General features: G+C 42.9%; 1 protein-coding gene across 2 annotated transcripts; it reads left to right on the forward strand.

The window, feature by feature from the left end:
• The first annotated feature begins 1,145 nt into the window (after positions 1-1,145).
• LOC136547322 (probable transcription factor At3g04930) lies at positions 1,146-5,184 on the forward strand. Of its 2 annotated transcripts, XM_066539283.1 has the most exons (2): positions 1,146-2,410; positions 4,694-5,184. In XM_066539283.1, exons 1-2 carry the CDS (start codon positions 1,331-1,333, stop codon positions 4,856-4,858), a joined length of 1,245 nt encoding a protein of 414 aa, XP_066395380.1. In that variant the 5' UTR covers positions 1,146-1,330; the 3' UTR covers positions 4,859-5,184. The 2 variants fall into 2 exon arrangements, with proteins under 2 accessions (XP_066395380.1, XP_066395381.1); XM_066539284.1 differs by lacking the exon at positions 4,694-5,184 and having other exon boundaries at positions 1,149-3,510.
• Positions 5,185-11,389: the final 6,205 nt, after the last annotated feature.

The following is an 11,389-nucleotide window of genomic DNA, read 5'->3' on the forward strand; positions in this document are numbered from 1 at the left end:
GTGCACTGTCTGCCACCCCGCAGTACCTAGGTTTAGGGTTCGTTTGTGTTTCAGAAGAAGAGAGTGGGCTCGGAGGGACAGAGACGAGACCGAGAGCGAGATAGAAGAGAAAGGTAAGACACGGGGGTATTTCTGTCCGTTCAATAAAAACTAACAACTCAACAACGGCAAACTTCAATAGATCTCACGATAAGGTCATATTAGAAAACGAAACTTCGAGTGAGGCCAAATAGGTAAGAAATTTTGTTTCAGGACCGAGAAAGAAAGACAACTTTAAACCAGGGCCAAATAAGATTTTTTTTCTCTATTTGTAGACATGGCAAAAGAGATGATTAGACCATAGAGCTCCATTTCCCGTCTTATCCACTATGCCATATTAAAAGTCATCATGTTAAAAAAGTTAACGCACATTGCGCGATTTTATTGCTCTATCTTCACATGTATCTGTAGCCATTGAAATTGATGGCCTAATAGTTATTTAGGTTGTCGAACGTTGCAAGCCTGACTAATATGAAAAGACACAAACTAGAAATTATTTGCTTTCATCTCTTTAATCGTAGTATCCTTAGTCTCTCGAGTAAAAGTGCTGCTATTAAGACCCGTTGGAATTAGCTAAGCTTTTATATAAGCTGCATTAGTTAGAGAAAGGTAGCTAATGCGAACTCATCATATCAGATGGTTAGGTTTCTGGTGGTGGAATCTATCCATCCGGATTTAAGTCTTCGATTTGACACGGGTGCTCGTATTTTTCTAGATTTATTCCAATGTTTAAAGGTACTATGCTTTTAGTGGTAGACGACATCCCCGATGACAACGAGACGCTAGTGGTGACTTTGTGAATCTCAAGATCTGCCAACTCAGTCCTTCAGAGGTACACATAAGGGTAGAGTTTGCGTACGTGTGTTCATAAGGGTGAGTCGTTTGAGTTATACAGTATAATTAAAAAAAGAGAGAGAGAAAGGTAGCTAATATAGTTCTCTGTGAACTGAATTGTTTAGATCAGTTGGAGCTTTCCTTATCAGCTAACCACTTATTTTAGCCAATACAAACAGCACTTTAGACCTGGCGTGAAAAATTCTTGTCTCGTGTGCGCACCATGCCGTTAGAAAAGGAAGGTTGACTTTTGGAGCTTCATACATAAGGGCAGACATGCAATAACCAAACAATAGAGGTATGAAAATGTAACAGCTCGAGACTGAACTGCGATGAGAGATTTGCGACGATCCCCCAAATGGGGAAAACCAGAGCTAATCCAATCCCCCGTCGATCTGAACTCCCTCAAATCCCGCAACCGGACCCCTAATCCCTTCCAAATCCCATATCCGATCCAATGCCTCCCACCGGCGACGACCCATCGGCCGCCGCCGGCATCTCCTTCCCCGACGCGGATGGCGGCGGCGGCGATTCTGAAGACGGCGACTTCGCCGACGCCCACCTCCTCGACCCCACCGATCCGGGCCTCCCCAACACCACCACCTCCTCCTCCACCGGCCTGCCCCACGCGATCCCTGCGGCCGGGGGCGGCGGCGGCCCGGTCACCTCCGGCAACGGCGGGGAGCGTCGTCCCCTGTTCCAGCGCCTCTGGACCGAGGAGGACGAGATCGTGATCCTCCGCGGCTTCGCGGAGTTCACCGCCGCGCGCGGCACGGCGTTCGCGTCGCACCAGTACGACACCGACCCCTTCTACGAGGACATGCGCCGCCGCCTCCAGCTCGACTTCTCCAAGAGCCAGCTCGTCGAGAAGCTCCGCCGCCTCAAGCGCAAGTACCGCAATTGCGTCTCCCGCCTCCGCGAGTCCGGCGCCACCTTCACCTTCCGCTCCCCGCACGAGCAGGCCATCTTTGAGATTGCGCGCAACATCTGGCGCCCCACAAACAAACACGGCCGCGATCCCTCGGCCGACTCTGACGATGAAGACGCCGCCGCCGCGACACAGATACCTGCCAACACCAGCCCCAACGGAGAAGTCAAGTCCCCCTCCTCTGCACGGCAGCGGCGCCGCAGGCGGGTGACGGAATTCAACCCTGCCACTGGCGCCTCCCCTGCCACAAACATGTTGCAGCCCCCTCAGCCAGTGCAATTGTCTGTGTCAGTGCCTGTCAAGATGGATGACTCCCTCCCAGCACAGCCCCAGACTCCAATGCCAGTGATGGTGACCGTGGATGGCTCAGAGCCTCTCAGGTTGCCAGTCGTGTCGCCTCAATCAGGTATTTCGGATGCTGAGAAGACTTGCCTGACTCCCCTTTTTAAGGAGATGATACGCGCAGCGATAAATGTCGGAGCAAACCCTTTTGGTGCAAAACTGCCTGAGCCGCCGCTTGGGTTGCCCATGGAAGGGGAGAAGTGGCGGAAGCAGCGGATTTTGGAGCTGGAGGTGTACTTGAAGAGGATCGAGCTGCTGCAGGATCAGGTGAAGGCAACGCTTGAGGAGCTCAAGTCCTCCACCCCTGGGACTTAATCCATGATAAGATGAGATCTCTTTCGTTTTAGGATTCTTGCTCTGATTCTTAGTGTAGATGCTTAGGCATTTTTGCATATTTTACGTCCATAAAAGAATACTGTTAACCTGGTTGGGGGCTTGGAACTAGTTTATTTATTGTTCTATATGTTCATGTGATATTAGCTTCCATTTACTTGCTTTTCGCGGACGATGTAGTGCTAGTTGATGAAAGCCGGACAGTAGTGAATCAGAAACTGGAGTTATGGCGGGAGACTTTGAAGTCCAAATGTTTTAGACTCAGTAGAACTAAAACTGAGTATATGAGATGTGACTTCGGCACTACTACTCGGGAGGAGGAAGATATTAGTTTGGAAGGTCAAGTAGTGCCTAGAAAGGATATCTTTCGATATTTAGAATCAATGCTACAGAGAGACGGGGATATTGATGAAGATGTTAGCCATAGAATCAAAGCAGGGTGGATGAAGTGGCGCCAAGCATCTGGTGTCCTATGTGATAAAAGGGTACCAGATAAGTGTCGCGGAAATACGTATGTTGCGTTGGATTTGCGGTCATACAAGAAGGGATCGAGTTCGGAACGATGATATACGTAATAGATTAGGGGTAGCACCAATTGAAGAAAAGCTTGTCCAACACCGGTTGAGATGGTTTGGACATGTCCAACGGAGACCTCCAGAGGCACCGGTGCGTAGTGGAATCATAAGCCAGGATAGTAACGTGAAGAGAGGCAGAGGAAGACCGAAGTTGACTTGGGCAGAGGCAATAAAAGGAGACTTGAAAGGATGGAATATACCCAAAGACTTAGCCTTAGATAGGAGTGCTTGAAAAATAGCTATTCACGTGCCTGAACCTTGATTGTTTCTGCTGGATTTCAACTCTAGCCTGCCCCAACTTGTTTAGGACTTAAATGCTTTATTGTTGTTGTTGTTTCTTTATAACATAGGTTCATGGTCCTTTGTTTACTATGGTAGCGGTATGCTATGAGTGAACAGTAAGGTACCCTGTAGAAAGATGAATTATTGCAATTAATCTATTAAGATTACATATTATTATTATTTTTCTGTTGGACTGTTGGTTTCGTATTCACTTTTGTGTCTGTCGTCAGCGAATTGTTATGATTCATTCAAAAGTGTCAAACTGATTTATAATATTGATGATGCATAGACTTGTTTTAGAAAGGTCATGGAGCTTGTATAGGGTAAAAGCGCATGATCTACGGATCTTCTTGAGAAAGGCGAGTGGAAGTTCGATTCGTGTTGATAATGGTTATTGCCCCCTCCCCCCCTTTTTTTTTGTAGATGCAGTCTTTCAATGTCATATCTGCATATGATAAAAGGCTGGTTAATGTTCTGACCCATGTGATTGCATCTGAATTTCCACCATGAGAATATGGCAAAGCTGTAGGAATAGGGTCATGCTTATTCCTCAAAGCACTGCCATTCTGGAGATATATGCCTTTTTTGCATCAAATCTGGAGACCGGGCATACGTTTGACACGAACTTGCACACTATATCTGCATAGAACAGAATGTCAGAATGACACATGTTATTTTGATGTTGGTATATGACGTTTATCGGGCGGGTTTTAGATTAGAGGGGCCTAGTCACCAGCTCTTTGATGCCTGTTGAAGCCACTGCAATTGTTGTTGCCAGACTAAAGCCGTTGCAATTTTTATTGGCAGATCCTTCTGGTATGGTCTATGCCTCCATGTACTTATCTTCCCTCTCCCCAGTTGTGCTCTGTTATTGGAGACATGGTAGGTTAGTGGGGGAGAAAAAGAGGAAAAGTAAAACAAGGGGGCAGATGTATGTAAACTTCATTTGGTTGATGATTCACTCAGGAAACACCATTTTATAGTTCGCTCTGAGAGGTTCAATTAATGGATGGTGGATGCTATTTTAATTTCAGCATGGGTTGTGTTGTTTTCCTTCCAACTGCAATTTGGAAGAGGGGGCTTCATATCAAATTGGCCTTAGCTTCTATACTCCCCTTGTTAATTGATTAATTTGAAGTACAAGACTAAATTAACTGTGTTCCATATCGGTGGAGATAGTCATACAGAGCTTGGAAATCCCGAGTCCTTGTGACTTTCATCAATACATTTTGTTGGATATGTGTTCACTTGTGGCGCTATGGTTTCTTCATGGCTCCCGTTAACCATGCCATTGTTTGCTTATTTGTTGTCTTTTGTAAAATTTGCAAGTCCATCATTTGATGTTCTAATGTTCGAACAGGCTGTGAGACGATTTTCCCTCGCCCTTTGTAAATTTTGCCAGTCCAACATTCGAAATTGGAATATATGCCCCCTTGCCTGGCGACTTCAATGGGACATTGCAAGTTCTGTTACTACTTGTGCCACTATCGCGTACGATATCAAAGTTCTTTGCTTGGTTGTTTGAAGCGTGGCCTTGCAACCCTACTATGCAATCAAGAGCAAGAAACCGCTGCTCATCTCTATCTGATTAGCTGCTGAGAGCAGGGCTGGACCTGAGTGGTGTGCAAGTTTGATGATTTAACTCCACTCTTGCTAGGGAAGAAAATGGGTTAAGAATGCCGCTTTGACGTGTGGCCAGGCTGAATTTCTTTCAATGCTATATGTTTTTTTTAGTTATGGCTCCATGGAACTTGTGATTGATAAAGTCATCACATTCTATACTATATTCTTTATTTATGGGCCTACTAATCTTGTGATTGATAAAGTCATTACAGGTGGCAAGTCCATAAGTTTTTCCATGCAATACACATACAATAGGTTCTTGGCCACTGCTTTTTCTTTCTTGAAAATGAAAGGGCACTGCTCGTATCCATCGTTCTGAAAAAGTCGTCTTCTTTCAGGTTGTGCTGTGCACAGATGGGCTGGTGGTGGTTTGTATCCACCACTACTATAAAAATAGATGTTGTAACGCACTGCATACTCTTGTAACTTACTTGCTATACACTACTATAACAATAGATGCTGTAACACTCTTGTAACTTGCTATACACGCTTGTAGCCATCAATGTGTTACATACAAGTTTCTAAAGGAGCACAAAACTATATCATTCATTGAGTATATGAAAGGACCTTTATGTCACATAGAGATGGGGTGAATAGGCGCTTCTAAGAATTGACAACAAACAAAATTTACTGCAGATTAGTAGAGTGTGAGGCATTGCTGCTCCAATGCTGCAGTACTGTCTCGCTCAAAATACGGCACTGCCATGCCCTTGCAGACAGCTCAACACAAGCTGCGCCTAGAACTCAAACTTAGAGATATGCATGGAGATGTCCAGTGGCAAGTCCACTAAGTACCTGTACTCATAAAACACGCACAACCAAGTAGATCGAGTGGAACGCAAATAATGCAAATCAACACAAGAGAGAAGACACGATTTATCTAATGGTTTAGCTCGCCATCAAGGTTTGTCTATGTCCACGTTGCTGAGATAGCCACTAAAGCTTGGGCTTTGCAACCCTTATCCCCATTCTCAAGTCAAGAGAGTGAACTCTTGAGATGAGAGGTTTCCACTGGATCAATGGGGTAATTACAAACTTTCCCGCCGCTCACCACAAGCACAGGAGCTCGCCGAACGATGCCTAGCCGTCTAGGAGGCTTCACCTCTAAGAGTAACAAATGCGCCACGAATACTTGACGTAGCCCAACAAGTGCTCAAGGATTGGCTTAGTCTTAATTGCTCTCTAACACTTAATCAAACACTAATCACCCACTCTCATAAAGAGAGGTGTTAGAGAGAGCTCTCAAATGGCTTGGGAAGGGTTTAGAATGGTTGGAGCATCAGCAGCATCACCAGAAGGCGTGAGATGGGTATATATAGATCCAATGCCAAAACTAGTCGCTGCAGTTCAAAAATTAGCCGTTATGACATGTACAGGTGTGGCACTGCCGCTCCAACCTGCGGCACTGCCGCGGTGCAGCACTGCTGCGAAAATTCGCGGCATTGCCGTAGCTCTAAAAAACAGCATAGGTCACCTCACAAAAAAACACCATAACTTTTTACTCTGAACTCCATTTTCAGTGATCTTGGACTTTCCGGAAAGCTTGTTTCGAGGGCCATTCAGCCCAGCCAAGAACAAGCCTCAAGATCAGAAAGTGCAGGTGCTATGCTAAGTGTTTTCTCTTATGTTAGCAATGGGTTTGGTTAGTTTGAGCACTTGAGACTTATCTATGATTCGTATTGCATCCCACTTGATAGTACGGCATAATGGGAACAAAAGTGTAAGACATCTTCTTATCTTGTTTTTTGTTTGATACCTTGCTAATGAGCCTCTTTCTTGATGACACAAGGCTTTCACTTTTCTTGTTAGGACATGAGCCAATTTCATGTCCCTTCTCATTGTAACCATAACACTTCCTCTTGTTTCTTCTTGTCTTCTTCTTTGGAAGTGTGACTTGGTCGTCAACCTTGTTGGAACACATAGAGGCATTATGTCCCATGTTGGAACACTTGAGGCACTTGACATGAGCCATCTTCTTCTTATCTTGAATCTTTCTCATGCCTTTGTTTTCTTTCTTCAAAGGAATAGGCCCCATTGGCAGGGACATGAAGACATGTCGGACTTCATAGAAGGGAAAGATTGAGGTCCAAGTTATCATAAGAGTTCATGACTTAAATGCACCGTAGATCCATTAACTTTTGGTGGTATGTCATCTAGGTCCATCAACTTTCAATCTGCATTTTTGGGTCCATTAACTTTTGGTGGTGTGTCATCCAGGTCCGTCAACTTTCAAACTACATTTTTGGGTCCATTAACTTTTGGTGGTGTGTCATCCAGGTCCATCAACTTTCAAATTATATTTTTGGGTCCCTAAACTTTTTAACTGGTTCACCGTAGGTCCATACCCCTTCGTTTAGCGAATAGATTGGACATGGCACAGTACTGCTGCTCTAATGCTGCAGCACTGCCGCGCTACAGCATGGCCTCGCTCAAAATGCAGCACCGCTGTGCCCTTGTAGATAGCTCAACACAAGCTGCGCCTAGAACTCAAACTTGGAGATATGCATGGAGATGTCCAGTGGCAAGTCCAATAAGTACCTGCACTCATAAACACGCACAACCAAGTAGATCGGGTGGAACAAAAATAATGCAAATCAACACAAGAGAGAAGACACATGATTTATCCCGTGGTTCAGTCGCCACCAAGGCTTACCTATGTCCACGTTGTTGAGGCAGCCAGTAAGGCTTGGGCTTTGCAACCCTTATTCTTGCTCTCAAGTCAAGAGAGTGAACTCTTGAGATGAGGGGTTTCCACTAGATCAATGGGGTGATTACAAACTTTCTCGCTGCTCACCACAAGCACGGGAACTCGCCGGGTGACACCTAGCCGTTTAGGAGGCTTCACTTCCAAGAGTAACAAATGCGTAACGAATACTTGACGTAGCCCAACAAGTGCTCAAGGATTGGCTTAGTCTTAATTTCTCTCTAATACTTAATCAAACACTAATCACTCACTCTCACAAAGAGAGGGGTTAGAGAGAGCTCTCAAATAGCTTGGGAAGGGTTTAGAATGGTTAGAGCATCAGCAGCATCACCAGGAGGCGTGAGATGGATATATATATAGACCCAATCCCAAAAGTAGCCATTGCAGTTCAAAAACTAGCCATTATGACCTGTACAGGTGCGGCACTGTCGCTCCGACCCGTAGCACTGCCACGGTGCAACACTGCTTCAAAAATTCATGGCACTGCCACAGCTCTAAAAAACAGCACAGGTCACCTCACAGAAAATGCCACAACATTTTACTCCAAACTCTTGACTTTCCAAAAAGCTTGTTTCGAGGGCCATTCCGCCCAGCCAAGAACAAGCCTCAAGGTCAGAAAGTGCAGGTGTTGTGCTAAGTGTTTTCTCTCATGTTAACACTTGGATTTGGTTAGTTTGAGCACTTGAGACTTATCTATGATTCGTATTGCATCCCCCTTGATAGTACGACATACCTATACTCAAGATCAAGAGAATATAACCATTTCAACCACTTGAGTCTTCAATGTCTTCATATGCCATTTCTTCTCAAATCACTTCATAAGGGGTTGCAATCAACTTTGTCTCCTCTCTTTGAGCAATCACACCTTGAGCATGTGACTTGAACTATTTCTATACATATGAGTTCACCTCATGGCTTCAAGTCACTTCTACTAATGATTTGATCCTCAACACAATACGACTCATCATAGCTTGATTAGTTCCTCAATTCAATGCAAGTACTCTCTTCTTCACCTTAGCCATGGTACCTCGGTCCTCAAGCTATTGCTTGCCCTTCACCTTCGCTTAGTTTCTCGAAGCCCTTTCCTTGCTATCTTCACCCTATCGAGCCATACTCAAGTCACATCATATTAAGCATCCATTGAAAAACCATTTCCTCAATATTATGATCCTTGCTTGAATATCTTCTAGATATGAATGTTGAGATCAATCAAGCTCTAGTTGGATTCACATAGATTGAGATATATGAATCAACATCAATATGATCAAGCCAATTCACAATTCCTTATATCCTCTTCATTTTGGCTTAACACTTCTAACACACTTCAATATCTATCTTCATACTTCTAGCTTGATCAAATCAATGCAAAGTGATTTTTTAAATTTTTATCCATACAACCAAACCAACATAGAGACCGACGTATATCCAATACGAGTTGTGTCCTTTGTCATTTAACATTTGCTTGGTATTTATTCACTTATGCATTCTTGACTCATTCTTTAATTCTTGATCAAAGCTAATCCACTATCAAACTCTTCTTGTTCATACAAAGCAAGCCATTATAGAGACCAATCCAAAATTATCAACTCATGTCTTATTTGCCATTTGTCAAATATGCTTGCTTTCACATGATGTTGTGATATCCCACAACATAGAAGTCATTTCATTGATTCCATTTGCATTGTTGTCTTTTGCTTGAACTAGATTGATCCCATAATCTTCCAACACAACAATACATAATTTTGGCCTTGATTTGAACATTATGTGGAATGTCATCAAGTTTGCCTTCTTGTTGAACCTACACTTCTCATTCCACAATCCACAAGTGTATGCAATTAACTCAATTTTCTGTTCAACACTTAGCAAACTTGTTAGACCTTTAATGGTGTTGTCATTCAATTCACCAAAACCCACTAAAGGGCTAGATACACTTACAGTCTCCCTCTTTTTGGTGATTGATGACAACACAATTAAAGCTTACAAGAGATTGATAAATAATAAGATTTTAAATCCTATGATATAGTGAGCTCCCTCTAAATGTGTGCATAGAATGGAATTTCAAATTTTGGCCTCAAATGCCAAATGCACATATTCAAGATAAAGCGTGGGAACTCTCCTATATCTTGGCATCCTGGGGTGTGAGATGTCATCGTGATAAACGTGATGCTCATGGCAGTTCATGCACTCAAGAAGTTCCTAAAGCTGTCATGTGCGGCACTTCCTTGAGTGCGCGCGGCACTGCCGCACAGTGACAGTCAGAGAAAATAAACAATACACCATTCAAGGCATGAACATCACACACTAGCATAAATGGTCCTTATCAAGAGCATCAATTTGAACTAACCTTGCACACACCACACAATAAAAATTGAAAAATCTTATATGCCTCCCTTTTACCCCTTTAAATCCACATATCAATCTCTCCTTCCTTACACTCTCTCCCAATATTTCTTCCCTTTGGCATTAATCTCCAAAAAGGATCTCTCCACCAAAAGGAAGAAATAATGGTAGACAAGTGAGGGCAAGGGTAGGTAAAAGTTTAACATATAGGATTTCTCTGCTGAGTTTTCTACCAAACAAAGTATGCAACACTTTAAGTCAAGATTCTTGAGAAGTCAGCATATTTGGCTCATACCTCACTTAGATGACGCTTGTAACATGAGACTAACTCATGCCATAACCACAAGAGATATCAACTAAATATCTAAAGAATTCTCTAATCGTCACCACAAGAACAAACTCATGGTGTGACTCAAAATATTGCATACACATGCACACACTAGCATGTAAGGGCCTAGATGCACAAAGGTATTACAAGAGTTCATGGAGCGATATACCTTTGTTCTAAGCCTCATAATCTCCACCGTGATCATGAAATTTTGAATTTAGTGCTTTGATGGGCTTGGGACAATGCAAAAAGACTTCATTTGTGCCTATCTCTCTTGATCATAGGAGATATCACAAAACTTGTGCTTGATTTCAATTGAAAGTCCATTGCTAGCTCTTGTTGTCATTTTGAGATACCAATTGAAGACATATTTCTTGATATACCAAATTTAGAGATTATCCACCAATACGAATTGAAATATGATCTTCACAATTTTGACACCAATTGAAAGAGTCTTCACAAGTTGATGACAATTGGAATGGATTCTTGTATCTCATAATGTCACCTAGGGAATGCTCATAAAGATAAGAGATAGCCTTAAATTGCACAAGCTAGAGTTTCACAACTAGTGACCATTTTGGATGTGGAAGGCATATAGATCACTAATTGCAAAATCTCATAACACGGACTAAATTCCCCCTTTTTGATAGTGCATACATATATGGTGGAAGGCAAGAACATATACACTTTTGGTCCATTAAGTCCAAACAAGGGAATTTAAGCTATATTATGGAGAGTAGCTACTTAAGAGAAAAAAATGCAATCCAAATGAATATGAGAGATAACTTTACCAATTTGGATTGAGTCAATGTAGCATACCCATGAGAAACTCATTCTCACCAAGAGGCTACACAAATTCACTAAAAGACACAAGACATAGAACAGGCCCCCTTAATATTTGCATCAAGTACTCGAATTACTTGTGAAATGCACTTGAATAGGTTTAAGAGTCAATAGGAGTTCATCCTATATCTTAGTCAAGGCATAATAATCTTGTAATAATTGAAATTGTGCCAAAGGAAACATACTATCACCAAGGTAGATAGATCACCACACAAATT

This window comes from Miscanthus floridulus, chromosome 3, assembly GCF_019320115.1.
Source record: "Miscanthus floridulus cultivar M001 chromosome 3, ASM1932011v1, whole genome shotgun sequence".
NCBI lineage: Eukaryota > Viridiplantae > Streptophyta > Magnoliopsida > Poales > Poaceae > Miscanthus > Miscanthus floridulus.

Coding starts and splice junctions, on each gene's coding strand:
- LOC136547322 (XM_066539283.1), top strand. CDS start 1,331: ATGCCTCCCACCGGCGACGACCCATCGGCCGCCGCCGGCATCTCCTTC. Junction 2,411..4,693: donor TCGAGCTGCTGCAGGATCAG/GTGAAGGCAACG, acceptor ATGTTCGAACAG/GCTGTGAGACGATTTTCCCT.